This window comes from Diceros bicornis, chromosome 18 (genome assembly GCF_020826845.1).
Source record: "Diceros bicornis minor isolate mBicDic1 chromosome 18, mDicBic1.mat.cur, whole genome shotgun sequence".
Classification (NCBI taxonomy): domain Eukaryota; kingdom Metazoa; phylum Chordata; class Mammalia; order Perissodactyla; family Rhinocerotidae; genus Diceros; species Diceros bicornis.
The window spans coordinates 11,878,174-11,905,532 of record NC_080757.1 but is presented as its reverse complement, the minus strand read 5'-3'; the positions used below and the strand labels follow the sequence as shown (position 1 = coordinate 11,905,532).

The 27,359-nt window shown below is 46.3% G+C and overlaps 1 protein-coding gene across 1 annotated transcript; it reads left to right on the top strand.

Annotated features, from left to right (window-relative positions):
- Positions 1 to 1,748: 1,748 nt before the first annotated feature.
- On the top strand, positions 1,749 to 26,008 carry SCIMP (SLP adaptor and CSK interacting membrane protein). Its single transcript, XM_058559457.1, has 5 exons — positions 1,749 to 2,135; positions 15,623 to 15,746; positions 17,395 to 17,458; positions 20,313 to 20,386; positions 22,527 to 26,008. Exons 1-5 carry the CDS (start codon positions 1,749 to 1,751, stop codon positions 22,733 to 22,735), a joined length of 858 nt encoding a protein of 285 aa, XP_058415440.1. The 3' UTR covers positions 22,736 to 26,008.
- Positions 26,009 to 27,359: the final 1,351 nt, after the last annotated feature.

The following is a 27,359-nucleotide window of genomic DNA, read 5'->3' as shown; positions in this document are numbered from 1 at the left end:
GTGCTCCCAGGGCCCCAGCATTCATTGCTTTCAGTAGTAATTACTTCTGTGCCATTCCCTCCTGGAGAACATGGGCTCCACCCAGAACCATGACTTGCTCAGCCCTGAGTGGAGACTTGTGAGCACAGGGCCTGGCACAAAGTGAAGGGCCTTGAACTTCACCTGCATTGTATTATGTCTTCATCTTCCTCCTACAGCCTGAGAGACTTCCCTGAGGGCAGGCGCTGGGTCTGATTCTTCTCTCTGGCCCTCGTGCTGCCCAGCACAGGGCCTGGCAAAGTAGGCCCTCACGTTTGCTAGAATGAAGTTGCCTCCTTTGGTGTATGTAACTCACTTCTTCTCTCAGTGGGTTGCCTGGCTTCTTTTTTCAGTCAACATATATCTATGAGGCATTTTCTGTCATGCCCAGAACTGTGCTGGGTGCCGTGGTTGGGGAGGGTAGTAGAGGAGGACCCCTGTCCCAGTTGTGGAGAGCAGACGATAACAGAAGAGAGACTCATGGCACCATCCCTGAGGCACCTCAGTGTTCATCAGTCAAACTCTTTTATTTTACAAATGAGGAAATTGAGGCTCAGAGAGGAGAGGATTCACGTAGGAAGTTGTTTGCAAACTGAGCCTGGAATTCTGATCTCCCGACACCCAGGCTTGGACTTGCTGTGCAAAGAGCATAGTGGGCAGCAGTAGTTCTAGCAAGTTCTCTGTGTCACAGCTGAATAGGGCCATCCAAAAGGGTTAGCAAATCATTTATTGGATAAATCATTGGAACCCAAACCGAAGAGTCACTGCTTTGGTAGCAGAGGACGAGCTCTACCCACAGAAGCATTTATTTGCTTCTCAAAAGATCTTTTAAGTTTGCTTATAGGGAGGTTTTTGAGCCACTAAACTTTGGATCAAGTCTTTCTTATTAGAAAGAGCACAGGCTTTGCACATGGGCAGACCTGGGTTCCATGTCCTTCCCTGGCTGTGCAGGGTAGATTCATGATGTAACCTCCCGGAGCTTTGACGTTCTTACCTGTAAAATGGAGATGATAAGCTTCCAGGTAAGTAAGCTGAGGTGAGATCAGGCATGTATAACGCTGGTTTCCGGCCCGGGTCCCCAGCAGGTGCTCAATAATGGGGTTTATCAATTCCGCGCTGCTGACGCTGCACATCTCCCAATTCCAAGTCCAGTGATGTCCTGTTAGTAGCTTGAAATCGGCCATGGTGGGAATATTTACATCACGGAAATTAGCAAACACTACAAATCAGGAATCGTTTCTTCCCCAAGAGCCACTTGCTAAACATTTACCAGCCATCTGAGGGTATCATCATTATTGCTGAGAATAACTTGTTTGCTCCGAGCAGACCCAGTGCACATCAGTTTGTCTATTTTTACTGATGTGACTGCTCATTTCAGTCAGAACAGTCAATTCAACAAAATGGTTGATTGGTTTCCCCACCCCGGCCCCATTTTAAGAGCTGTGAGCCTTGCTAGGAATTCTGTCTTGTAGTGTTTTGGGGAGAGACTCAATTCAGCCAAAATAGTCAACTGGACCCATTTCTTGATGCAGCCTGTTATACACCCTTAGACACAGGAGGCTTTCCCGCGCCTCCCTGAGCAGAAGCTGGGTCAGCAGTTCCAGGGTTCCCCCAGGTTTTCGAGAGCTGCTCTCCTTGTGGGATGGTGTGTTGGTCACATGTGAGCTGGTTTCTTACCCAGGTCTGTCTCTGGGTGGGAGTGGGTCCTCCCATCCTCTGGAACTCCGGGAATGCTCAGGGCAGGCTTGTCAGTGGGGACACCCCCATCTCCCCTACATACTGCCAAGTCTCCACCCCAGGGCCTGACCCCTCCACACCAGGATGGTCCTCAGGTGGCCTGTGCGGAAGCACAAGGGACACTGAGAAGATTCTGGCTCCTGGAAAGCCTTAAGAGGCGCCTCCCTGGAAGAGGCATTGCTTGCCTGGTGACTGTGTCTGGGCCTCTCCCCCGTGGGCTGAGCAGAAAGGGGAAGTGTGGTCAGGCTGGCGCTCGCTGCTCCGGGGTGGGAGGAAAGCCTGTGGCCGAGGAACGTCTCTCACCAGCTGCACCTGAGCCACAGCACTCGGCACACTGCTCTCTCCTCAGCAGCTCACATCTGGACACCCTGGCGACCCAGGTAAGCATCTGAGCATGGGTCTGTCTGAGTGACCAACTGGGCTGGGACTGGGGGATTGTAGCTGGGCCTTGGCACAATGGCTGGGTGGAGTTGGAGAGACACTGGCCTTGAAGAATCCACTCTGCCGGTCACTGACTGGGTGACCTCAGAATTACTTCACCTCTCTGAGCCTCTATTTCCTTGGGTGTGATGAAGAAGCTTACCTCTCAGGTTGAAATGACATAATGACTGGGAGTGAGTGTGTCTACTGTAAAGGGGTTGTTCTCACTCTCTGGATTCTGAGGGTGAGGTTGGTAACTGTTATGTGAGAGGACCCTAGTGGGCCTGTGCTGGAGTGGGGGTGGGGGTCGAGGCATTGACCCCATGTGAACTTCGGGCTACATCTGGGAGCCCTTGGATGAAGGACCTGGAACACCACCAGCCTTGGTGTCTGTGTCACTGTCTTGGACATTCAGGGATTTGCTTATAAGGCATCCTGCCTTCCAGAGGCCTCGGGATCAAGGTCTGCTGGGCTGGGGTCAGATCTCAATCCAGCCGCCTGCTCTTGCTCTCTGGAAATTTACCACAAAGGAGACCTGGTTTCGGCTTTGTCGGTTTCACTTCTACCTTCTCACGCATCATTTGTCCCTAAAGTCACTCCTTTTGCTGGCTCTTTGCACGCATGGCCCCCTGAGGGAACATCGAAAGTGGGATTGCTGAGCCTGGAGCAGACAAGGCCTGGAGCTCCTTTTTATTTTTTTTAGAATCTTTTTTTCCTTCCCTGAAAAGTGGAAAACTGTAGAGAAATGAGGAGAACAATGACCTCAAATTCCACCCCTTCACAACAACCACGGTAAAGAGCTTGGTGTTTTGCCTTCTAGTCTTTTTTTCCTAGGTGTGGCTATTTTGAAAAGTTATCATTGTTTTATTTTGTCAATGTAAATACATTCTAGAAGTAGAAATACAAACTTCACTGCTGTCATCAAGGCACAGGCATCCCTAGTCCCCTCCACCCACTTAGGACAGCAGCGTTTTTGCCAGAGGGCCTCTGAGTGACAGGTTTTGAGTTCTCCTCTACATTCTTAGAACCAAATGAATAAGAAAAGTAAGCACCAGCAAGAGACAATTTGGTTGGACCCAGGGAAGGACTTCTGGGTTATAGAAGTCCTGAGATAAACTTACTAGGAATCTTGAATAATCTGCAACTCTGGAAGGTTCAGCTAAGGGCAAACACATAACACCAAACATCTCAAAAATACTAGAAAAGCAACCGATTTGGAGTAGGGAGCAGAAGCTCTTTCAAGATGTGATACTTAAATTTTTGAAAATGTGTTTATTTTATGCTTCTCAGCAAGGCTGGGTGGTAGGGAAAGAAAGCAAGCTCCTGCTCTCACACACTAAAAAAATCCAAATCATTTTTCCGTGTTTGTCTCCCAGTTGTTTCTAGCACATACTCAGGTCACGTTATGTGAAGATGTGGCTGCAGCACAGACGGAATGTTGTATTCTGCCTTTTTCATTTTATGTGGTGTCCCAACAGTCTGCTCATGATGTTTTCTTCCTATGGCCTGATTGCTGCATCCTATCCTATCAAGTGGCCCTTCTGGAATTTTCTTCCTCAATCCCCCACTGTTTGCTAGGTAGCTCCCTGTTTATCTATACTGAGGTAAACATATTTATGCATTTAGCTTTTACTTCCTTTGGATTACTTCTTAGGCTAGATTTCTAGAAATGATATTATGGAATCAAAGGATATGACCATTTTTTAAATATATTACCATTTGCTTTCAAAAAAAAAAAAATTTAAATCATTGTATACTGCCACTGGCCTGTGGGAGGATCCGTTTCACCACAGCGTTGCCAGAATAGGATTTTATCATTATTTTTCATTTTTGCTAACCAATAGATGTAGTTTCTATCTGTGGGCAGACAAATATGCCAGGGGAGCAATAAACTAGGATGGGTGAGTGCGTACAGAGTTGAGTCCTATAATGAAATAAATCAGACACAATATTAACCTGAGAGTGTTACCCTAACGGTGGGATAAGCTATCACACTGAAGGAGGCGCATCAATCAGCATGGCTCCGCATGGCCACAAAGGGCGTGGTCACTTCACTCTCTGCTTAGTTCTCTTGGATTTATACTCAGCCTTTCACAGAAATGGGAGGATAGAGAGAGGGAGAGGAGAGGCTGGACTCATTTTAATTACGATGCCCTGCCCTTCCCAGTGCACACTTGGATTTTAAGTTGCCATCAACTGTCCGTGGCCATTTCAGGAGCTGACATCAGCGAGGAAGTCAGGTGGGAAGTTGGTCTCACGGAGCATTGGCAGTGACAGTCTGGGAACTAGAGGTGAATTTGGGCAAGAACTGCTCATGCTGACTAGCAAGTGTAGCCCAAATATTATCTACAGCCTCCCACACCTTTGAGATCTAGGTTGAGAGCAGCTCAAACCCTCGTTCCACGCACTGCAGAAGCCCAAAGCTCCCCAAGACTTCTGTGGGTTCCCCAGGAGGCCGCCTCTTTCCCATGGTTAGCACTGTACTCTGAGTCCCCGCGAGTGAGCCTCTGTCCCATGCTGCACTGACCCAGGGGTGAAACTCAGCCCCTTTCTTGGTTCCCCACAGTCAAAACAAAACTGCTCACCAGAGCATTGGCAGATGCAGTGAACTTTACTAAAGATTGGGCAGGGGCCACAGGAGAGGTTTCTAATGCAGCAGAGTAAACAACTGCACACTGAACGTAATATGGCCCTGTTCTTAAAGGGTCTTGGCCACACCATCCCTGAGCACTTTCCACCAGCTGCTTCTCACGCCTTCATACCATCTGGCTGGCTCCCTTTCCTCTCCTCCCATTTCTTCTCATCCTCCTCTCCCCTAGAACCCCAAGTCCCCCCCCCAATACCCAGAAGAATTCAATAGTCTCCAGTTCCTGCCAGCAAGCTTCATTCCCTGCACAGCCAGCTAAGTACTTTAAAGGCAGCTCATTCTATTTTTTATTTTTGTTTTTTAATGAGATATAATCAACAGCAATAAAATGTGTGTCTTAAGTGTACAGTTCAATACATTTGACAATTGTATATACTCTGTAACCATTGCCCAAGACAAGATGTAGAAAATTCCATCACCCCAAAACGTTCTCTTGTGCCCCTTTTCAATCAGACCCTTTCCTCCCCATGGCAACCGCTCTCTGATTTCTACCACCACACAGTAGTGTAGCCCATTCTTGGACTTCATATAAAGAGTCCACGCAGATTGTCCTCATCTGTATCTGGCTTCTCTCACTTAATGTAATGTTGTCAGGATTCATCTAAGTTGTTGTGTGTATCAGTAATTCATTCTTTTAAACTTCTGGGTAGCATTTCATTGTATGAATACACCAGCCTGTTTATCCATTCTTCTGTTGAATTCCATTCTATTTTTACACAGTTTTACATTTTTGGAGCTGACATCAGTAAGTACAACATGCCCAGATGGTTGATCCTAAGAATCTGAGTATGAGCAGGGCAAAGGGGGAAAATTTCAAGTGGGAGAACAAGAAAAAGAAAAAGCTGAAATTCATTTTAATAATACATTTAACTTAACCCAATATATCCAAAACATTATGATTTCGACATGTAATCAATATAAACGTTTATTAATGCGATCTTTACATTCTTCTTTCCATACTGTCTTTGAAATCCAGTTTTTACACTGGATTTTACACTCACAGCACATTTCAGCTCCAACTAGCTGCTAGAATCTGCTCAGTAGCCTCACGGGGCCAGTGGCTGCTATCGGGGACAGTGCCGGCATCAGGTATGCGGATCTGTGTCCAGGGCCACGCAGCCCTTTAATGACAGAGAGCAAGGAGCTGAACTCAAATCCAGGTCTCCCCATCTTCCTACTGAGTGGTTTGCAAGTCTGCCTCTTCCCACAGAGACTTGTTTGAAGTCTCTTCCAACTCCAACTTTCTGAAACTCTACTGTTCCCCCCTTCCCATGCATACTACCCACACCTTTTGAGACTCATGGCTGTTTCAGATCATTTATTTTTCATGAGAGGAGCTCAAGTTTTTCAATATACAGGACATGACCATTAGTGGGTTTTGAAATAAATTTAGGGGCTTACACTCAGTTCTTTTTTTCATGAAATAGGCTAAAATAGGAGAGCAAATGTTGGAGTGCATCATGTCATCAAGACATTTTGTGAAACTTATCTCATCTGTGTGAATATATGTGTAACTGCCGCATTGCAAACTGGATTTCTTACTCGGAGGATCTTGGTTTAAAAAAAAAAAAAAAAAAAGCAAATGCGGAAAAAACCCACAGTCTCCAGAATTCCCGGTAGTAGATAGTGAGTGTGATTTCTGTTGCTGACTCTCCAGAAATGCCTTTTGAGGAAGTGAGAGTTGAGGCTGGCCTGGTGGTGGCTCTTAGCTACTCTCCCACCCTGACACACTCAGAATGACAACAGGCTCCCTGAGGAGAATATCCTGGGTTCCTGGAGGAATGGGGAGAAACAAGAGAGAGGCTGGAACTCCACCCCCCAACACTTGCAGGGCCTCTGCTTCCCAGCCAGCTGCTGAAGGCTAGCAGCCGATGGCAGATGGAGAACAGGGAGTCTGCCCAGGGTCGCATGTCCCGCTGAGGTGGCTTTAGAGTTAGAACGCACAGCGCTTGAATTTCAGACCCTGCATCCAAACTGCCTCCCACCTGTGTCATCAGAAGGGAAGTGCACCAGTAGCAGAGGAAAGAGGTGGGGGCATCAGGCATTCATTCATATATTCGCAGAAATGTACGGAGCACCTACTGTGTTCCAGGTGATGGTCTAGGCACTGGACACAGTGGTAAAGACAGAGGCAAGGCCCTCGCTCTCGAGGAGCTTACACACTGGTGTGGGAGACAGACAGTGAACAAATGACCAAATAAGCCAAGAGACAGCCATCAGGGTAAGAGTCCATGGGCTCAGAAGAAAAATGCATTTCACATCTCAATCATGACACACTGCGGGGGTCTGCCTCCCCCCCGCAGTGACTGCCTCCTACTTCAGAGGGAATGGGAGCGTGGGGGTGAGCTCTCAACTTCCTGCCCCATGCCCCAGTCTGGCTCCATCCTTGTTCCCTTTCAAAAGCTCATTCTTTCATCTGGGTCCCTGAAAGTCTCTCCTCTGCTCTTCTTCAGATCTTGCTTCAGCTCTCTTTCCTGTCTCTGTATTTCATTCTTGTCCTCTCTCCTGGCCCTTCACGGTTTATAAACACACTGAAGTCTCTCGTACTTTAAACAAGCAACGTTCGTCAATCTCAGTTTCCTCCCTTCTTGAAATTCAAGCTTCTCTTGCCTCCTGGGCTTTCATTGCACTGACTGTGAGCCCCCGTGAAGCTGTTATCAGTCATGGAGGTTACAGAGTGAATGCGATTCAGAGTCAGTCCTGAAGGCAGGATGACTGGGGAGAGAGGGAGAGAGGGCGTATAGGAGCCCTGAGCTCCTGAGCAGGGAGGGGCAGCAAGCAGGGAGGACGATGCCTAGACAACAGGGTCTTCATTCCCATCGTATTCAGTTTTGACGATCCTCTAAGGCCTTTGGACAAGGTTCTAGGATGCCCCTGCTCCTGCCAGTGGCCCAGGGAAGGAATCCCGAGGGTCCAATGACCTCATTCACACCCCAGTAAAAATCAGTTTCTCTTCCTCAATATCTGGCACACCCAAGCAAAGGAGTTTAAACGGAGGGGAAGGGGGAGCGGAGGGAATGGACCTTTGCTCTGGAGAGAAGTGACTTGTTGATGATGCAATTCCAGGTACTGTGACAAGCAAACAGATAAGGCGTTTGGGTTCAAGGAGTCTTTCTGAGTGCTTTTCGCTCCACCCAGCCTCTGCTGCTGCTGCCTTTGACTGTTGTGGGGAGCAAGCCTCCAGCTTCCTTTCCTGCCCCAGCTGGGGCCTCTGCAGACGGCTGGATGCAGTGTTCCTCCCTGATGCCTGGGAATCGCCTGGAGTGCATGTTAAAAATGCCGATTTCCGAGTGCCACACCAGACCTACAAATTAGAATTGGGAGTGGAGTAGGGACGTAGGACCCTGGTATCTGCATTTAAATACATCTCCCAAAGCCCTGGCTTGGTGGTCACAAGTCAGGGCCCTAGAGTCAGAAGGACCTGGGTTTGGCTTCTGACTTTTCACCCTCTGTGGAATCTTGGGCAAGTTATTGGACTTTTCTAAGCCTCAATTTTCTTATCTGTAAAATGGGGTAGTTATTATGACCTGCCTTATAGAGCCGTTGTGAGGAGTAAATGAGATGGGACATACATGGTACTTAGAACTTGTGGTAAGGTAGCGCCCGATGCGTTTTACTTTTCTAAAGTGCATTTTCATATTGAGGTTCTTATTATGTGGAACAAGTCACAGCTAAAGGCTGAGGTCTTGCCAATATTGGAAGTTCTTGAACGAGGCTTCTGCTTTCAGTTCTGTTATGAAAAGCAACATTTATCAGGTTGGTGTCAGCCTGGCAGAGTAAAAAGAGCATGAACTTTGGCATCAAACTGGGCTGAGCTGCAAGCTTAGGTTAGTCAATTACTGGCTGTGTTGCCTGTAGCAAATTGTTTAATCTCTCTGAGTTCTATTTCTTCATTTGTCAAATAGGGGTAATAATAACCCCCTCCCCACCCCCCGATTATAATAAGGATGAAGTGATAACATGTATATCACTGATTCTCAACTTTGGCCTCATATTAGAATCATCTGGAGAACTTTATTTAATTTTTTATTTATTTATTTATTTTCCCCCAAAGCCCCAGTAGATAGTTGTACATCACAGTTTCACATCCTTCTAGTTGCTGTATGTGGGACGCGGCCTCAGCATGGCCGGAGAAGCAGTGCGTCGGTGAGCGCCCGGGATCCGAACCCGGGCCGCCGCACTCAACCGCTAAGCCACGGGGCGGCCCTGGAAAACTTTATTAAAACAAACAAAACCCCAGTGGCCAGACTCCACCCCAGGTCCATTAAATCAGAGCATCTGATGTGGTGCAAACAGCAGTAGTTTTTCAGGCTCCCCAGGTGGTTCCAAGGTTCAGGCAGGGTTGGAAACTTCCAATATTCCTCAAGTTCTTGGCCCAGGGCCTGATACACCCAAAGTACTCGATAACTGATAATTAAGGGTATTCCCATGGTTCCTCTCACTCTTCCTTCTTCCGTGCATGGTGTCCACCAAATGCTCCCCCAGTTGACAGAAATTGAGGTCAGGCCCTGCAGCTCCCTGACTCCTCCCAGCAGCCGGGACCCAGACACCTGTACCTGTGGACTCAGCCCCTCATCCCCCCACGCCCTGGGCCCTGCTGGCCTATGGTTCAAGGTGTCGACGCAAAATAACCAGTAACCATTCTATAGGTAAGAGGAATAAGGTGAGTTTTACTTGAGCCGAAGTGAGGACTATAACCCAGAAAGGCCTTAGAAAGCATTCCAGACAAGCATGGTTTTCAGTACAGTCTTGTGTCTTTTTAGAACAAAGAATATACATTAAACACACCCAGGATACATTTTCATCAAAGTTTCAAAGAGGTATTTAGTTGCAAATTAACAGGTCAACATGAGCCTGATGTCCGGAAAGGGACTAATACAGGTGTTACCAAGAGGGCGCAGGAGGGGAAGTATGCATTCTTATCTTAAGAGGGTGCATTCGTTACTTTAATGGCTAAAGCAGATGTACAGTGTATGTTTGATAGGCCATAAGTCAGGCTTCTTTAGTTCAGGCTGAACCAGTTTTGAACCCTAATAGTTAGACCGTATACCTCAATATGTGAAAATCTCTTGTCAAAAGTTAGACCAGCTCTGGTCCCACATTAGAGCCTACCCTCTTCTGGTCTGGACTGAACCATGGGCCCCTACTCTGGCTCACAGGGCCCTGCTTTATTTCTGAGACCAAGTCCTGCCTTGAGAACCTTCCTATGCCCTCAAACTCTTAAAAGCAGATCTTCCCTCCCATTTGGCAGTCACCTCCCAGAAATAGAGACCTGTCTGTATTAAACAGTGTCTGTTCCCAGCACTTGTGACAGGTCCCCACTGCTTCTTGACTGGGTCAGCAACGTCAGACACTACGTGATGGACTTCCAGTCAAAGATAGAATTGTCACTCACTTTTTCCCCCTTTCCTTCCTGAGACATCAATCGAAGGCAAAAACCAAAATTTTTAAATATATAAACCCATGGAACCACCTTAACTAAAGAGTCTCATTGAGGTCTGAGCATGAAGTGGTTTGCGTGGTGACCCCACCCACCCCAAGATGTCTACCTCCCAATCCCCAGAACCTGTGAATACATCAGATTACATGGCAAAGGGGAACGAAGGTTGTAGGTGGAATTAAGGTTGCTAATCAGCTGACCCGGAGATGGGGAGATGATTCTGGATTATCCAGGCAGACCAATGTAATCACAAGAGTCCTTATAAATGGGAGAGGGAGGCAGACGAGGAGGTCAGAGGGAGATATAACTATGGAAGAATTGTCAGAGGGACACGACACTGCTCACTTTGAAGACAGAAGAAGGGGTCATGAGCCTCTGGAAATTGAAAAGAACAAGGAAATGGCTTCTCCAGTGGAGCCTCCAGAAGGGACGCAGCCCTGCCCACACTTTGATTTCGCCCAGTGACCTTATGTTGGACTTCTGACCTCCAGAACGATAAGACAATACATTTGCGTGGTTTTAAGTCGCTATGTTTATGATCATTTTTTAGAGCAGCCACAAGAAACGAATGCAGTTTGTTTCTAATGACTGCTGCTGCCTGGCCCTCACCTTGTTCCAGTGGGGAGTGGCCTCCCCCAATGACATTTCAGTCCAATTCCAAAACTTTCAAGTTACTTTTGATTGCCAAGCAGGCTCATTTCGGTTTTAAAAATTTAGTCATGCCCATTTTAAAACTTCAGTTTTACCTTGGACTCAAAGCTCCTTGCTTGGCCCCAGTGAGGGGATTAGAGAGAGGGGTGGGCTGCCCCAGCATCCTCAGCACCATTCCCCTGCCTTACTTCCCTGTATTGGGTTGAGGAGGAAAGACAGGGACAGTTTTCCACAGCAAGTCTCCCATTAGTGAGCCATTGCTGCCGATCTACTTTGTGGTGTTGGGTGGAGACTCAACCCCTGGCCTTTGAGAAATCCTTTGTGGTCCCTTGAGAGACTAGCCTGCGTCTTTGGGCTGACCACCAGCACCTTCTCATGCAAACATTTCTTTGCGCCATGCTTCAGTAGCTCTCAAGAGGCCTGCCCCCCTCCATCTTGTCTGCTCCAGGTCTGCCGACACAGGTGGGATTCGGCTTCCATAACTGTCCGGGGCCTGAACTTGATCATGCACCCATTACATGCCCCCCAATGGCTGTACTCCCCTCTGTCTCTCCCCAGAGCTCCTCTCTCCTCTCCGATGGCACCCTGGCCATTAAAATAGCCTGGGAGCCCAGAGGACATCCAACCGGGAATGGAAGTGATTCTCTGGGGGCTCCCCTCCCTCAGCCACACTCTCTCAAAAAGATAAGCTCTTCTTGGTTCTGTTGAAAAGGCATCTCTCAGCAATCCATGGAGAAGAGTGCTGTTTCTCCAGTCTTAGAATGTGGGGAACTTGGGACTTTTACTCTCAATTGTGGCCCTGATCATTCATTCTGGGGAATTCTTTGGCCCCTCACACCACCATATTACTACCACAGCAATGCTCCTTTTAAAGTAAGATATCCAGGGGCCGGCCCAGTGGCGTAGTAGTTAAGTTCGTGCTCTCTGCTTCAGTGGCCTGGGGTTCGCAGGTTCGAATCCCAGGCACGGACGTACGCACTGCTCACCAAGCCATGCTGTGGAGGCGTCCCACATGCAAAATAGAGGAAGATGGGCACAGATGTTAACTCAGGGCTAATCATCCTCAGCAAAAAGAGGAAGATTGGCAATGGATGTTAGCTCAGGGCCAATCTTCCTCACACACACACACACAAAGTAAGATATCCTGAATGCCATTTGGTCTTTCCTTGATGACTTGGGGGCATCATGACTAACATCAACAGAGGAAGCCCTGTGACATAGAGAGAAAGCCATTCCACCCTCCTTCCTACCTGGGTGGCCTTGTGCAGGTCATTTCACCTCAATCTCAGCTCCCTGTCTGGAAAATGGTGTAGTGGTGAGGATGAAATGAGGTGAGAGAAAGGAAAGCACTTGCAGACTGCTTGGTGCACTGAACACACTCGAAACATCTAATGGCAAATCAAATCCATTCGATTTATAAGAACACAACTGCAAAATACTTATCATTCTGCATGGTTCTGAAAAGCGACACATAGTTTCACTTTCTGACATCATTCTGCTTCCTCTTTCTTCCCCAGGAATCTGATGAGAATGAAATTTCTTTGAATTTGAGATCTGAGCCATGGCTTTTCATGGAAGCTACCTTGTATGGTTGATTGACTCTTTTTTCAATTTTACCAAAGTAAATGCAAATGCAAATAGTTAAAAGGTCAACTGATTCAGAGGGTTTATAGTGGGGAGTTTCAGCCCCCTGTCTTCCCACTTCCATCCTTCTATCCAGACATACTCCTCAGATGCAACAGCTTTTAACTCTTGTGTTCTGGTCTTTACTTCTACAGCTCTAAAGAGTATGTTAATGTTGCTTTTTGGAGAAATCCTTCAAGAGTAAAACAAAAAGACAAAGAGATAGAAAATACGAGAGGAAAATTAGACAAAGAACTAGGAGACAAACATTCGAATAAGAGAAAAGAATGACAAAATAGAGGGAAGAAAATTCTATCTATCTATCATCTATCTATCTATCTATTTATCTATCTATCTATCTATCTATCTATCTATCATCTATCTATCTATCTATCTATCTATCTATCTATGTATCTGTATCTATCTATCCACCAACCCACCCACCCATCCATCCATCCATCCATCCACCCACCCACCCACCCACCCACCTACCCATCCAACCATCCATCCATCCATCCATCCATCCATCCATCCATCCATCTGGTTCCCCAGAGGCAAAGAAGGTGAGGCTCCCATTTAGGTTTGTTGAGCAGAGGCCGCCCTGTGATATGTGGCATCTTCTTAAGTCCAGTGCCCTTTGCCCTCAGTGGGCCCAGCTAAACCAAATTTCCCAGGCCCCTACTGAGAGCCAAGTTTCCAGTCTCCATGGTTTTTCTTTTTCCCTGTGTTCTCCTTTCTGTATTGCTTTCTTTTGTGCATCCTGAAAAGGTGATCTACAAGAAAACCTCTACCAGTGCATGCCTTGGAGGTGAGTTATCCTGGGTAGCTGACACTTCCTCTTAAGAGTAAATCCCCAGCACATCCACCAACATGGATAAATGACGAAAACATAATGTTGAGCAAAAAAGTAAGCCGCAGAACGATGTGTCTAGAAGAGTGCTAGTTACACACAATTGGTTTTGCCACATATAACTTTATTAATAGCCAAAGAACCTTATATTTGATCAAGCCAAACCTTCACTAAAAGAAACAAAGTTTGGAACAGAAAATCCAAATCATGATATAACAAATTAATAAATGAAGACACCAAGCCAGTAATACAAACACATGTTTACAGAGTAAGCCAAGTTAGAAGGTCTTTGTAGTAATAGTGGTTTAACAGCAGCCTCATTTTGTCGCTATTCCTCTGCCACCTGCCTGAGGCTGTGTTTATATTACTAATATTACTCAAAAGCATGAACCAGAAATGGTACTACCCAAACATGCATGGGTGAGTTTCCATTGGCTAAATGGTGACAGAGGAAGTCAATTCTCACATAACCAGCATCTGCCAAGATATCTCCCAGGCCTCAAGGATCATTTTTACTTTAATATCCAAATGAACTGGCACAATGCTCATTCCATAGATGAGAGGAGCCCAGCCCCTCCCCAAGATCTCCCTGAATTCCCAGAGGCTGCTCCTCTGAGTCCATCCTGCAGCCTACTCCCCACTGCCACTTGGCACTTGGCAGCTGCTCTTCTCTCCACTTGCCCATGTGTCACCCCTGGCTTGGAAAATCACTGCACACATGTCATTTCTCCCCAGGTTCTGTTCATACGAGCTTTTGTTGTGCAATTTAATTGAAGATTTGATGGTAACGGAAGATTGCAACACAGCATTATACAGGCAACAACTGAAGACTGAATATTAGACATAACTCCTTCAAATGCACTGGTCATTTTCTACTGTGGGGACGTTCTGCTCTCTTCTACTTCTTTTTTCTTTTCTTCCTTTTTTCCAGCTTTATTGAGATATAATTCACATATAACAATGTGTAAGTTTAAGGTGTACAACATGCTGATTTGATACACTTATATATTGTAATATGATTACCACCATAGGTTAGCTAACACCTCCATCCCACCACATAATCGCCATTTCTTTTTTTATGGGGAGAACATTTCAGATCTACTCTCTTCTTGACCTCTCCCTCTGCTGCCTCCCTCTTCCCAGACCCTCCTCTCTAGCCGGCCAGTCTTCAGCCCCAAAATTCCTGTTACTTTTCTTGTGCAGACCAGCTAGTTTGCTTTGCATCTTTACCTTCCCCCTTCTGACCACACCTCACTCAAAGAGACCCGTCAGGGTATTTTTCTAACCCCCACCTCAAGAAGAAAAAAAAAACAGAGCTCTCAAAATTCTCTCTCCCTGTTATGAATTGTCTGTCGCCCCTTTGATATAAAAACAACTACAGTCAGTTATTGCTTTAAATGGCATTTCCTCTTCCGGATGCATGTTTGACGATATAAGAAAGAGCAGTGATTCTGTCTGCCATTTCTAGACTACCTATGTTACCAAAACCAAAGTGGGCTAGCCTCCTGGCCAGTTAAATCAGACTCTCCACCAGAAGTAGTTGTCACATGAAGTAAGGTATATTTGCAGCAAATAGGAGACCATGCGGAATAATTTCCAAAGTCATGGCTCTCTCCCCAAACAAAGGGAAGCAGGGACCTTTTATTTTGGGTGGGAAATGAATATTCAAAAGGGAGAGGCGGGTATTCATTTGCGCAGGCTCAGTTGGAAAACATGTTTCCACACGCACTGCAGGTTATGGTAATAAGGCCTAAGCTCCTCCTGGAGAGATCTTAGCATTAAAAATAAGGCAAAGGTCATAGACATAGCTCTTATGGTGAGGCTTGGTCTGGTTGAGGGTGGTTGGTGATTGCATTCCTTAACATAATAAAAGGAAAAAAACAATTTGGAAAAACAGTTAAATGCTTCCAAACCCACTCTTGAGTTCCTTGGGGCAATTAGTCGGTGACACCTAGTAAGTACCTATCTTATCTCTAATCCTCATAAATCCCCTGTAAAATGGTGGTAGACAGTATCACACCCATCTTGCAGATGAGAACACAGAGGCTCAGAGAAGGTTAAATGACTTGCCTGAGGTCTCCCAGCTGCTAATGAGCAGAGTCTGATTGTGAACCAGTGTCTGCCTGATCTCTAAGCAGATGTTATCTCCACAACATGGTAGATAACTGTCCCTGCCACCCCCTAACCCCGGATGCCTTTCACTCATGCTTCATTCCTCTATCTCCATTCTTCTCAGGATTCCACTGCAATGGATTGGTGGAGGGACAATTTCTGGATCATTTTAGCTGTGACCATCATCATTGTCTCCATGGGCCTGGGCGTCATCATGTACTGTGTCTGTAGGCAGCTGGTTAGACAAGGTAATGGCCATCTCACCTGGGCAGGTGGAGGGGGGGCAGAGAAGTGGTGGTTATCAGTGCACAGGGCTCCTTTAGGGCAAGGTTAGTCCTGTGCCTGTAGAGGCTGAATTTTAGATTCAGCGTCACACATTCTGGGTTTGAGTCCTAGCCCTGCTACTAACTTGTATCTTTTGGCCTCGGTTTTCCTATCTGCATGGTGAAGGGAGGAAGGTTAACTAATCTCCAAGAACTCTTCCAGCCCCAAGGACTTGGGTGAAAGCAGAATGTTTCAAGGCACACTATGCTCCAGTGTTTTCTCCCTCCAAAGTGGCTTCTGATCACAGCATCTTATCTCTGGGACTTGAAAGAGCACAAATCCATGAAATGTCAAAAACTGTCTTGATTTCAAACTCATCAAGTTATGTACTTGTATATATTAAAGATATACAGCTTTTTGTATGTCAGTCATACCTCAATAAAGTGGTTTAAAAAACAACTGTCTTAAGGCAGGAAAAATGGACTCAATCCATAATCAACATGTTTGACCACCATGATTGCCTACTCTAAGATAATACTCTGAATTTCTGGTATTATATCCACCTTGGCCAGAGGTTCTTGGCATCCTCAGACGTAAATAAGCAGCTACCTAGAGGTTAACACTAAGTTTAGATTATCTACAGGTGGGTTTTCCATTTTGCTATTCATTTCCAGAAACATGAAATCTTTGATTCGATGGTGTGTTTTCTTGAGATCTTATCCCTTTACATGATGACCTAAGCCTGGAGTACACCTGGGGGTGGTAAACATGCTGAGAGGGACAGCCACGTTCCCCTGGGGCACCCTGGGCAGGCATCCCTCTGTGATCAAGGCACTGTCCTCCCGTTGCATCTAGACACAGCCTCAGATTCCTGTTCAGCCCACTGCCGAAAGGTCAGGGCTGCACAAGAAGTGAAATCTTCGTGTCATTCTTCTCGATCTCTTTTTAGATAATAAAAAAATTAAGATTCATACAGAGGTGACGCCTTGGTTAAGGTCTCATAGGGGTTGGTGGCAGAGTTGGGACCAGAACTTGAGTCTGCTGGGCTTCCTGTTCAATGTTCTTTCCCCTCTACCGCTTGATGGTAATTGGTTTTTATTAACACCAAAAGTGTATTCTGGCCCCTGTAGTCCTCTATCCATTTGCCTTCTTAAAATGTTTCATTCTCAGATCTGGACAAAAGTATGACCCTGAACAAAACCTTTTATCTTGACCCACTCCTATTAAAAAGCAGGTTATAATTAATAACTTATATATCCAGCACGTCACAGTTTACAAACTGCTTTGCCCATTCTTTATCTCATTTCCTCCCAACCACACTTTTGGTTGTTTATTCGGCCAACATTTCTGAGTGTCAACTACGCGCCAGGCATAATACTAGGCAATGAGGAAATAAACACAGCCCCGGGGCCTGCCCTCGTTGGCTCAGTGAAAGGCTCAGGGAGAGGCTCTGTGGTCAGACGGCCTGGGGTCAGTTCCACCACTTAGTGCTCTGTGTCCTTAAGGCTGTTTCCTCTTGGTGGTTCTTCTTCCAAAAGTCCTGAACCCACCTTGTCTCTGAGGACTTCTAAACTCTAAAATCACAACTTTTGCTAATTCTTCCTAAATGAATCTGCTTATTTTTTTCCTTAGGCAAGAAATTGAAAATTGCCAAGCCTGTGAAACAAAATCAAAGAGAGGAAGAAAAGATGTATGAGTAAGTGGGGAGAAATCCTTCTGCTTTCTAATTCTGAGAACTGCCTGTCTACTTCCACTCCCGTGTTGGTGAGACTGGAACGCCCAATCTTACCATGGAGCCAGTGAAATGTCGTGTCTGCCAGCTCTCCCCACTTTAAGGGGAGAGGTCTCAGGGCTTTGGGGGTGCAGGGCACCACCTGGCTCTCTCTGCTCCCCAGGTCCTCCTCGTCTCATCTGATTTGATAGAGGTCACAGGTGAGGTGCTGTGTTCTGGGCCCACCATTCAGGGTTAGATCGACTTTTCTTTTCTTCAGATGGAGTACAAGTCTAGTCCTCTAAAAGCAATTGTGTTGAACAAAAATATGCCATTGGCTTTACTTTTGCATTTTGTGCTGTCTTTGGGGCTTTATGATTGCTATCCGTGTCGGGGTTCCCAAGACCACCTTTAGGCTCGATGATTCACTAGAAGGACTCACAGGACCCAGAAAAGCTCTTATATTTAGTTATGGGTTATTACAATGAAGGGATACGGATTAAACTCAGCAAAGGGAAAGGCGCACAGGATGGCGTCCAGGAGAGACCAAGAGCAAGCTTCCAGTTGTCCTCTCCCACTGGAGCCACGTGGACAGCGCTGATTGCCCAGCATCGACGTGTGAAGCATTGCCAACCAGAGAAGCTCAACCGAGCCTTGGTTTCTAGGGTTTTTACTGGGGGTCAGTCACATTAGCACAAAGCGACCAAACGACCTACTTTAGCTACTGAGTCTCTAGCCCCTCCAGAGGCCAAACCAATACAGCATGACCCAGGGCCCCAGGCAAACACAAGCAGGCATTCTCCATCAATCAGCTTGTTAGCACAAACTATCTGGCTGGCCCAAGGCCCTAGGTACACAAAGACACTCTTATCAGGCAGGATATTCCGAGAGCTCAGAGGTTATCTCCTAGGATCTGGTCAAGGGCCAGTCCTTTCTTTGGAATGTATACACTATCTGAAACAAAATCTATGCTTTTCTAAAATGACTTTTGTTGGGGCTCAAGAGATCCAGCAAATAATAGACCTCTTCCCCACCAGTTCTGATCTCCTAGAGGAGTAAGACAAATGTGTCATGCAGTTAGCTAACCAAAATATTGCCTTTATCGAGAATCAAACTGGCATTGCAGAATGTGGCTCTTCTCCATGGGCAAGCGCATTTCCTAATTCAAAACCAGGCAGACTTTCCTGCACAGTCCTTTCTCTGAATGACAAAGACCCGAGCAGAATATATATTTCTGCAGTCAGGCTGGCTCTGGAGGAGAAAGTGGGAGCAGCCAGATCTTTCCCAAAGTCAGATAAATTTCCCTCCTCTCCTGGGAAGAGCCAAGGAGGGGTGGAGAGAGGCCACAAATGGAGCTCTTGCCACGTGTCCCCTTCTTCACTCATCCCAACAACCTAAAAATGCTTATGCATTCCCAGGGGGACTTAACCACATACAGGAGGCCAAAACTTGGCTCAGAAGAATCTCGTACCACTTTGGAAAACAGAGTACATAAAGGGAAATGGGGGTCTAGGTAAAGAGCCTTTCTTGGAGTCTATCTTTTTGTTAAAACTTCTCACCGAGTATGATATGAATACAGAAAAGTACATGTAGTAAGAGTTTATCGTTGTTGCCGTTGAGTGGATTCTGACTCTGTGTTCAGCAGAGCAGAACCCTGCCCAGTCTTTCTGCGCCATCCTCTCACCTTCCGGCGCTCTATCAGACAGTGCTCCACTGCTTCATAGGCTTTTCATGGCCAATTTTTTGGAAGTGGGTGGCCAGATCCTTCTTCCTAGTCTCGGTCTTAGTCCAGAAGCTCCGCTGAAACCTGTCCACCATGGGTGACCCTGCTGGTATTTGAAATACCAGTGGCATAGTTTTCAGCATCACAGCAACACGCAGCTGCCACAGTATGACAACCGACAGATGGGCAGTGTGGTTCCCTGACCGGAAAATGAACCTGGGCTGGGGCGGTGAGAGCGCCAAATATTAACCACTAGACCACCAGGGCTGACTATTGGTAAGAGTACAACTCCGTGAATTTCCACAAACTGAACAGACCCAGGTAGCTGGCACCCAGATCAAGAAACAAAATTACCAGCACCCCAACACCTTATATTCCCTTTCAGCCATTACACCCCAAAGATAACCACTATCTGAAATATTATAGGTTAGTTTTTTCCTGTTTTTATGCTTTATATAAATGGAATTATACAGTATGTATTATTTGGTGTTTGGCTTCTTTTGCTCATCGTTTTTTGTGAGATTCATCGTGTGTGGTTGTAGACTGTTTATTCTCATTGCTACAGAGTCATCCACTGTGGGAGTATACCATGATGAATTTATCCATTCTGCTGCCACTGGACACTTGGGCAGTGTCCAGTCTGTGATTGTTATGAGTAGTGTTGCTATGAACATGCTCGTACATGTCTTGGTGAACATAGGCAAGCACGTGTTTGGTAAAGTATAAATCCAGTTGTAGAATTGCTGTCACATGGTGTGTGTACGTATAGCTTTAGGAGTACCTCTGTTTGCAAATAAAAATACACCTGGTGCTTGCCTCCGTGTCCTAATCCAGCTCAAGTGAACAAAGGGAGGTGTGCTCCATGCTCTAAGGTCCAGGGCTTCAACTCCCTCCCCTCAAAGCCAGTGTCCCCCTGGGCTAGAGGAAATGGTTTCTTTAGAGTGCCAGTTACAAATGGGATGCCAGACCTGGAAAGGGAAGGAAGTGCTGCCAACTTTTAGGGACCAGGATTCAAATGTTCAATCCTGTCCATTTTCTTTGATGTTTTCCTTTAAATCCACTGACTATGGCATGGTCAAAACCAGAACCCGACTCCTCCCGTCTCTCTCTCTCCAGGAACGTCACTAACCAGTCGTCAGTTCAATTACCCCCTCTGCCACCCCGGGGTTTGCTTTCTTCAGAACATGCCGGTGAGTAAATTTTGCTGATAACAGTTTCATTTGGGGTGGGATAAGACAGTTGTCCAAATGTCTTAGTCACCTCAGGCTTCCCACAACAAAATACCATAGGCAGGGTGGCTTAAACAATGGAAATTTCTTTTCTCACTGTTCTGGAGGCTAGAAGTCCAAGATTAAGGTGCCAGCAGATTTGGTTTCTAGGGAGGGCTCTCTTCCTGGCTTGCAGGGGGCTGCTTTCTTGCTGTGCGTGCATGGGGGGCGAGGGTGAGGGCTGGAGAAGAGAGAGAGACAGATAGCTCTCTGATGTCTCTCCTTAAAAGGACACTAATCCTATGGTACTAGGGCCCAACCCTTATTTAACCTTAATTGCCTCCTTAGAGGCCTCATCTCCACATACAGCCATGGGGGGGAGGGTGGTGGTGATGCGATTAAGGCTTCAATGTATGAATTTGGTGGGGACACAAACATTGAGTCCGTAACACTAGGATTTGCAGATGGCAGCATCCTCTTTAAAAGAGATGAAAAAGTTAAAAAACCGGCAGAATAAGTACCAATGCTCCTGACATTCAGTGTGTAAATCCATATTCAAATCCCAGGTTGGAGCATGAGTGAAAAAGAACTTGGGGTGTCCCTGGGCCTCTCACACTTCCTATCAGAAAACTGCCTGGGGGCCAGCCTGGTGACGTAGCAGTTAAGTTCACGCATTCCACTTCGCAGGCCCCGGGTTCACCAGTTCGGATCCTGGGCGTGGACCTACTCAACGCTCATCAAGCCGTGCTGAGGCAGCGTCCCATATGGAAGAACTAGAAGGACCTACAACTAGTATACACAACTATGTACTGGGGCTTTGGGGAGAAAAAAGAAAAAGAGGAAGATTGGCAACAGATGTTAGCTCAGGGCCAATCTTCCTCAAAAAAAAAAAAGAAAAACTGCCTGGTTCCCTTGACCGGAATGTTCTTCCTTAAGCTCTTCGCAAAGCTGGCTTTACTTCATCCTTCAGGTGTCAGCTCAAATGTCAGGCCAGAGGCTCAGAGGCCATTCCTCACCACCCTATCTAAAGTAATCCTGCTAATTTTCTCTATGAAACTTATGGGAATTACCCGAAATTGTCTTATTTAGTTTTTGTTCATTTGTTTATTATCTCTCTCCTCCACTAGAATATAAACTCTATAGGAAATAGAAAACTTTCTTGTCTTGTTCACCACTGTTTACCCACCACTAGGAACAGTGCCTGGAGCTTAGTAGATAATTAATAAAAATGTTTTGATTGAATGGATAAATAATAATATTAACATTACCCAATATTTATTGAGTACTGTGTATCAGGCCCCATGCTAGGCTCTTTACAGACATTATCTCCTTTAATCCTCTCAACAACTCTATGAGGCAGGTACCTTATTATTCTCCTTTGACAGATGAGGACACTGAGGCACAGAGAAGTTAAGTGACTTACCCACAGTCACACAGCTAGTGACTGCTGAAGCCTGAATATGATCTTGGATCTGTCTAACTGCAGAGCTCTGCAGGAAATGAAATGGTGGTAGTTTTTCAGGTTCTCTTAGGAAAAGATGAGATTGTGGTAGAGGTGGTTCCAATCCTCATCAAAGGTGGGGCTGAGCTATTTCACCATCCCTCCTCTGGCCACTTTAGTCCTTTTGCAATGTACCCGTTCTCCACTAATTCCACCTTTTGAAAACACCACTGTCCCCTTCCTTCTTAGCAGAGATTAGAACATGAGCAATTACAGATAATTCTGGAGAACAGTGTAAGTCATTGAGTGGGATGTGCCAAAAAGGAAATATGGTTTGTATCACTTCCTTATGAGAATTAGGATCTGTAAACCCAACACTACTCATTTGGCTACTGGCTCTGGTCAGTTTCTCACCTAAGTTTCTGTTTCATGGTTCCCACTCCAGTGCAGTCTTAGGCAGAGGGACGCAGAGTTAAGATGTATACCATTTGCCATTTACTCACTGGGGTGATCTCGAGACTGTGTCATGTCTGAGCTACAGTTTTCTCTATAAAATGGAGATCTGGTCCACCAAGAGGTGGGAAGATCACCAAAATCCATGAAAATCATGCTGAGCCACTTGGTCAAAATTATGTAAACACACAATAGCTTTGCATCTAAGGACTTTTTTGTGTTTTCTAGCTCCACAGGAAACCCCAAGTAAGCCACCAGCTACATACACACTGCTCAAAAAGGTTAAAAATAAGAAGAAATCTTCCATTCCGAGCTACATTGAGCCTGAAGAAGACTATGACGATGTTGACATCCCTGCAAATACAGAAAAGCATCACTTAGAAACAAACGTTTCTCCTTTTTGGCAAGCTGAAGAGGGTTCACACAACTTATTTTAAAACAATCAAGAGGGGTTGAACTTCATAGGTATCCGATCCCGAAAGCTTGTGGCAATGTTATGAAGCTCTGTAAGATAAGCACTTCCCAAACCTTAGACACAGGAGCATCGTTGATCAGATGGCTGCAGCCAGAGGAAAGACGCAGATGCTCAGCCTTGAAGACTGAGACGAGCCAGACCTCGAGCTTCTGTTGAGCGAGTTCCATGGAGAGGACCTCTGGGTTCCGTGGCTCCCACCCGTGAGAAACCACTCAGTTCTCGGCACTCTTCCCCCTTTCCCTCTCTTGTTTGTCTGGTTCTAAGTGATCTTAAATCTTGGGGTTTGATTGTACAGAGCCTCCCAGGGTCCCATCCCTAGCACGGCCCCCACGGAGCACACAGTCTTGTCCCCACCCTCCCCACCCACTTCACACATTGAGGGGCTGTGGGTGGTAGTTCCAGCTGAGTGCTCTTGTGAGCAAGTAACTCCGTCAAGCCTTGTGGGTTCTTCAAGGGCGGGAGCGCTTCTCGTTCATGTGAACTCTCCCCACCTGCACACAGCCACACCCCAGCACCTCTCAGTGACCTCGGCCAGACTGACCATAGAGGTGCCAGTTCTCACCCAGGTTTTCTCCTGTGCTCCCCGGGTGCACTGTAACAGTCAACAAAGGACAGAAGTTACACGAGGGGATGTCACTTTGCAATATGTGCATTGGGGGAGCTACAGGAAAAGTAGGTTTCCCCAGGAAAAATCATGGGGAATAGGAATGGAGGGGCGGTTAAACAGCAAATTCAAGGTGAGGGTTCAGGGGGCTCAGCGGCCTCCCCCGCCATTTTCATTACTGCTTCCTCCCTTAGATAAAGTGCTATGTGAACAGCGCCAAGCCCCTTCCTTCCAGATCCCTGTCCCTGAGCGTCTAGAGGCAGAAACTCCGGTGCGACGTGCTGCAGCTAATGAGATGCCAAGGAAGCAGACTGCTGTCTGTTAAACAAGAGGCCCAGGTCAGCTTTGCAGGCTCCTGAACCTCATCAGTTCCTTCAAGTTCATTTACTAGAGCCCTAGGACTGGATGCTTTCTAACTAGACTCACAAGATGCTGATTTCTAAACAACTCCTGGGAAATCTAGCTAAAGAGCAAGCTTCCGGGGAAAACCATTAAAAGGCCCAGGAGTGACCCTTGGACTGAGCTCCTCCTCAAGAATTGGGAATTGTGTTCCTGCTGTATTGAAGCTTCCTCCCAAAACCACTGCCGGACCAGTGGGGACATGTGCCTCCTCCGGGGTTCTCTCTTTCTAGACTCCATGGAGACTCCAGCATCCTGTTAATACTTCCTTATTTTAGGCCAGTGCTTCTCTAACTACGTTCTTATGGAACTGTGGTATTCCACCAGCCAAAGAGAGGGCTCTTTTTCCAAATTATAGGGGGGGGAAAAAAAAGCTAAAGGATAGAAGTATTTCACATGTATGCTCTCCTCAGAAATTTTCTATAAACCATCCACATCTCTGGCAAAAGTTAAAAGCAATTTCCAGGTAAAGGTTAACTGCTCCTTGGTCTCCGGGACCCTGCTGTCTCCTTGTTCTCCTACCACCTGTCTGGCCTATCTCAGTCTTGTTTGGAGCCTCCCTCTCTCTCTGGAACACTCTTTAGTGCTGGTCTTCCTCAGGGTTCTGTCCCCGTCCCTGCCCTCATCTCACTCTAAACACTCATGAGTGATCTCGCCGATGCCCGTGGGCTCCACGCCACCTCTGCTCTGATGACTTCCAAATCGCAGACTCCAGCTGAGCTCTCTCCCCTCATTTCCAGACGAGGTTGCCTCCAGGACATCCCCATATGACTCTCCCACAGCCCCTCAAGTTCAACAAACACTGAAAGGAACTGATTACATACCCCCCTTCCAAACTTCTTGTGCTCTGCTATCTTCTTAAGTGCTGAAGTCAGAAACGAGCACACTATCTGTGATCGTCTTTCCAACGTTCCCACCTCCTGGGGATTGCGTCTCTCAAGTAGCTCTCCGCTTTCTAAAGTGAACATCTGACCACTTCATTCCCTTGCTTAAATCTCTTCTTTACCCAATATCCTCCAAAAAAGCCCAAACTCCTTAACATGGGGTGCAAGATTTGTCAGGATCTGGTCACCGGTTATTTCTTGCCAACTTTCTCCTGCCCCACCCCCTTGCAACTTCCACTCCACCCAAATTTTTGCTCCGGCCATTTGAAGTGACCTTGTCTGTGGTCTCTCTTGTCCCTGTGGCTATGCACAGTACTCTCCTCTCTGTCTGGAACATTCTTCCCCACTTTCTGATCATCTGCGTAGATTCCTTCCTCACCGCCCCAAATTTGGGTCTGGTGCCCTCTTAGATGCTCTCCTCTCATAGTGTTAGCATGCTGTAACTACCCATTTACCTGTCTTTCTCCTCCATTAGACTGAGAGCAACGTGAGGGCAGGGGCTGTGTCTCCCTTCCCCCTATTGTTTTCTCTGTTCTTAGCACAGTGCCCAGGCACTTTGGAGATGCTCAATAAACATGTTGAAAGAACAAACGAGTGAATGAGTCAACTCCTCTGGGATCTCACCGCTCCCCGTACTTGGCCCTATGGAAAGACTTCTCCCTCTGCGTTATAATTGCCTGACTACTTTTCCATCCTCATTTCTAATCTGGGGACTCTTTTGGGATAGAACTTGTCTGCCTCACTGCTATATTCCCAGTATCCAGCACAAACCCTGGCACTTAATAAATACTTATCGGATGTTGAAACTTAATGGAAAATCTCCCAATCAGTTTGACAAAAACAAAGAAGCCATTTTTCTCTGGGTGTGGGTAATTTGGTTGAGATTTTATGCTGGGCACCTATAATAAAGCGATGTTTTTACCAGTTTGGTGAAAAAAATTATTACCAGTTGGGATGATAGAATTAAATATACCAGGATTTCACAGGACCTCTTTGTGTATTCTAGCCCCACAGGAAACCCCACATCAGCAAACAGCTACATAGATAAAGTTAGAAAATAGATAAAGTTAGAAATAGGAAGACAGTTTCCCTCCCAAGCTGCATGGAGCCTGAAGATGACTATGATGATGTTGAAATCCCTACAAATATTGAAAACCATCATTTTAAAACAACTCTTGTTCTGCCGCCTTAACTGTTTTGAGAACTGGTGGTTTACTCATATCACAAATCAGTGGATTATAGTTTTCTTTAAAATAGTTAACAGTTTGATCTTCTTTGTGATACAAATAAGATTGTTTTCAGAAAATGCTCTGGTATTACCAGCAATAAATTTTACAAATCATGTGTATCAGTTAGTATCCTTTAGGCTGCAAAGAATAGACTATCCAACCAAAGGCAACAAACAGTGAGGAATTTATGACCTCACAAAACAAAAAGTCTAGAGCTAAGCACTCCAGAATTCAGCAGCTCTAAGATGCAGGAGTATGGGCTGACTTTTCTCTGATTCTCTTAGCTTTACCCTCATGGTGGCAAGGTAGCTGCCATAGCTCCATACATCACATCCCCACATGATAATATTTAAAATCAGGAAGGAAAGAGGCATTTCCTTCCACGTAGCTCTTTTTACTAGGGAGAAAATCTTTCCCAGAAGCCCCCAGCAACTATCCCTAATATTTTATTGGTCTGGATTGGTTCACATGCCCAGCTATAGGAAAGGCTGGGGAGTGAACATTGGGTATTTTCAGCCTTTTTGGCTGGAGGTGGGCTTTGTCATCAAGGAAAAAGGAGGGCGTAGCTGCTGGATAGGCAACCTGTGAACTCCCTGGGTCAGTTGACTTTCACAACTAACACTATTTGTTATTTGCTCAGAGATGTTAGGAAGTTCAGGGTAAGGTGTGTTGTCCAGATTCTGCCATTCACCCCTCTCCTACCGGGTTTTGACCAATTAAGGTAGACCAAGCGTTGCCAGTCAGATGAGGATAACAACAATAACAGCAACAGCAACAATAAGAGGAGCGACAGTGGCTGAGCACTTCTCTGTGTCAGAGTCCTGAGGGGCTCACTGTACAATGTAACCATGACCCTGAACAGGCAGGTCTGCTGGGGTGTAAAGAGAGCTTATCCTCCCTCCACCTCGCTGTTCCCTGAAACCCACTCTGATGGGCTAGTTCTCCCCCACCCCCTTGGATAAAACCTCAGGCAGGGGCCACTGGCTTCTCTGGTCACTCTCAGGTAACAAAAAGTCCTCCAGGTGTGGGCTACACAGGTGTATGCATTTGTCAAAACTCAGTGAATACACACAAGGTTTCTGCAGCTCAACCTAAGCAAGTTTTACCTCAAAAGAAAAAGCTGTGAACAGATATTGAACTCCAGTTAATGACATGCACACTGAAGTATTTAGGGGGAAGTATACTGATGTCTGCAATTTACCTTGAAATCACCCAAAGACAAGACGGCTGCAGAGCCTGCACTCCAGGGCTGAGGTAAAGACGGAGGCTTCTTGGTATCACCCTAACTCCTTGTGATCACCTCACCGCTTCTTGGGAAGAGAAAATGGAGGAGGAACTGCACATGGGTCAGAGAGAGGGGTTGAAGCCTGTTCTCCCTTTTGAGGCAAAATAGTTCCGTCTATATTCTCAGCAAATGTCCTGGACTCAACTCAGTCAAGTCAGTCCCTCCCCTCTCCTCACAGGAAGACA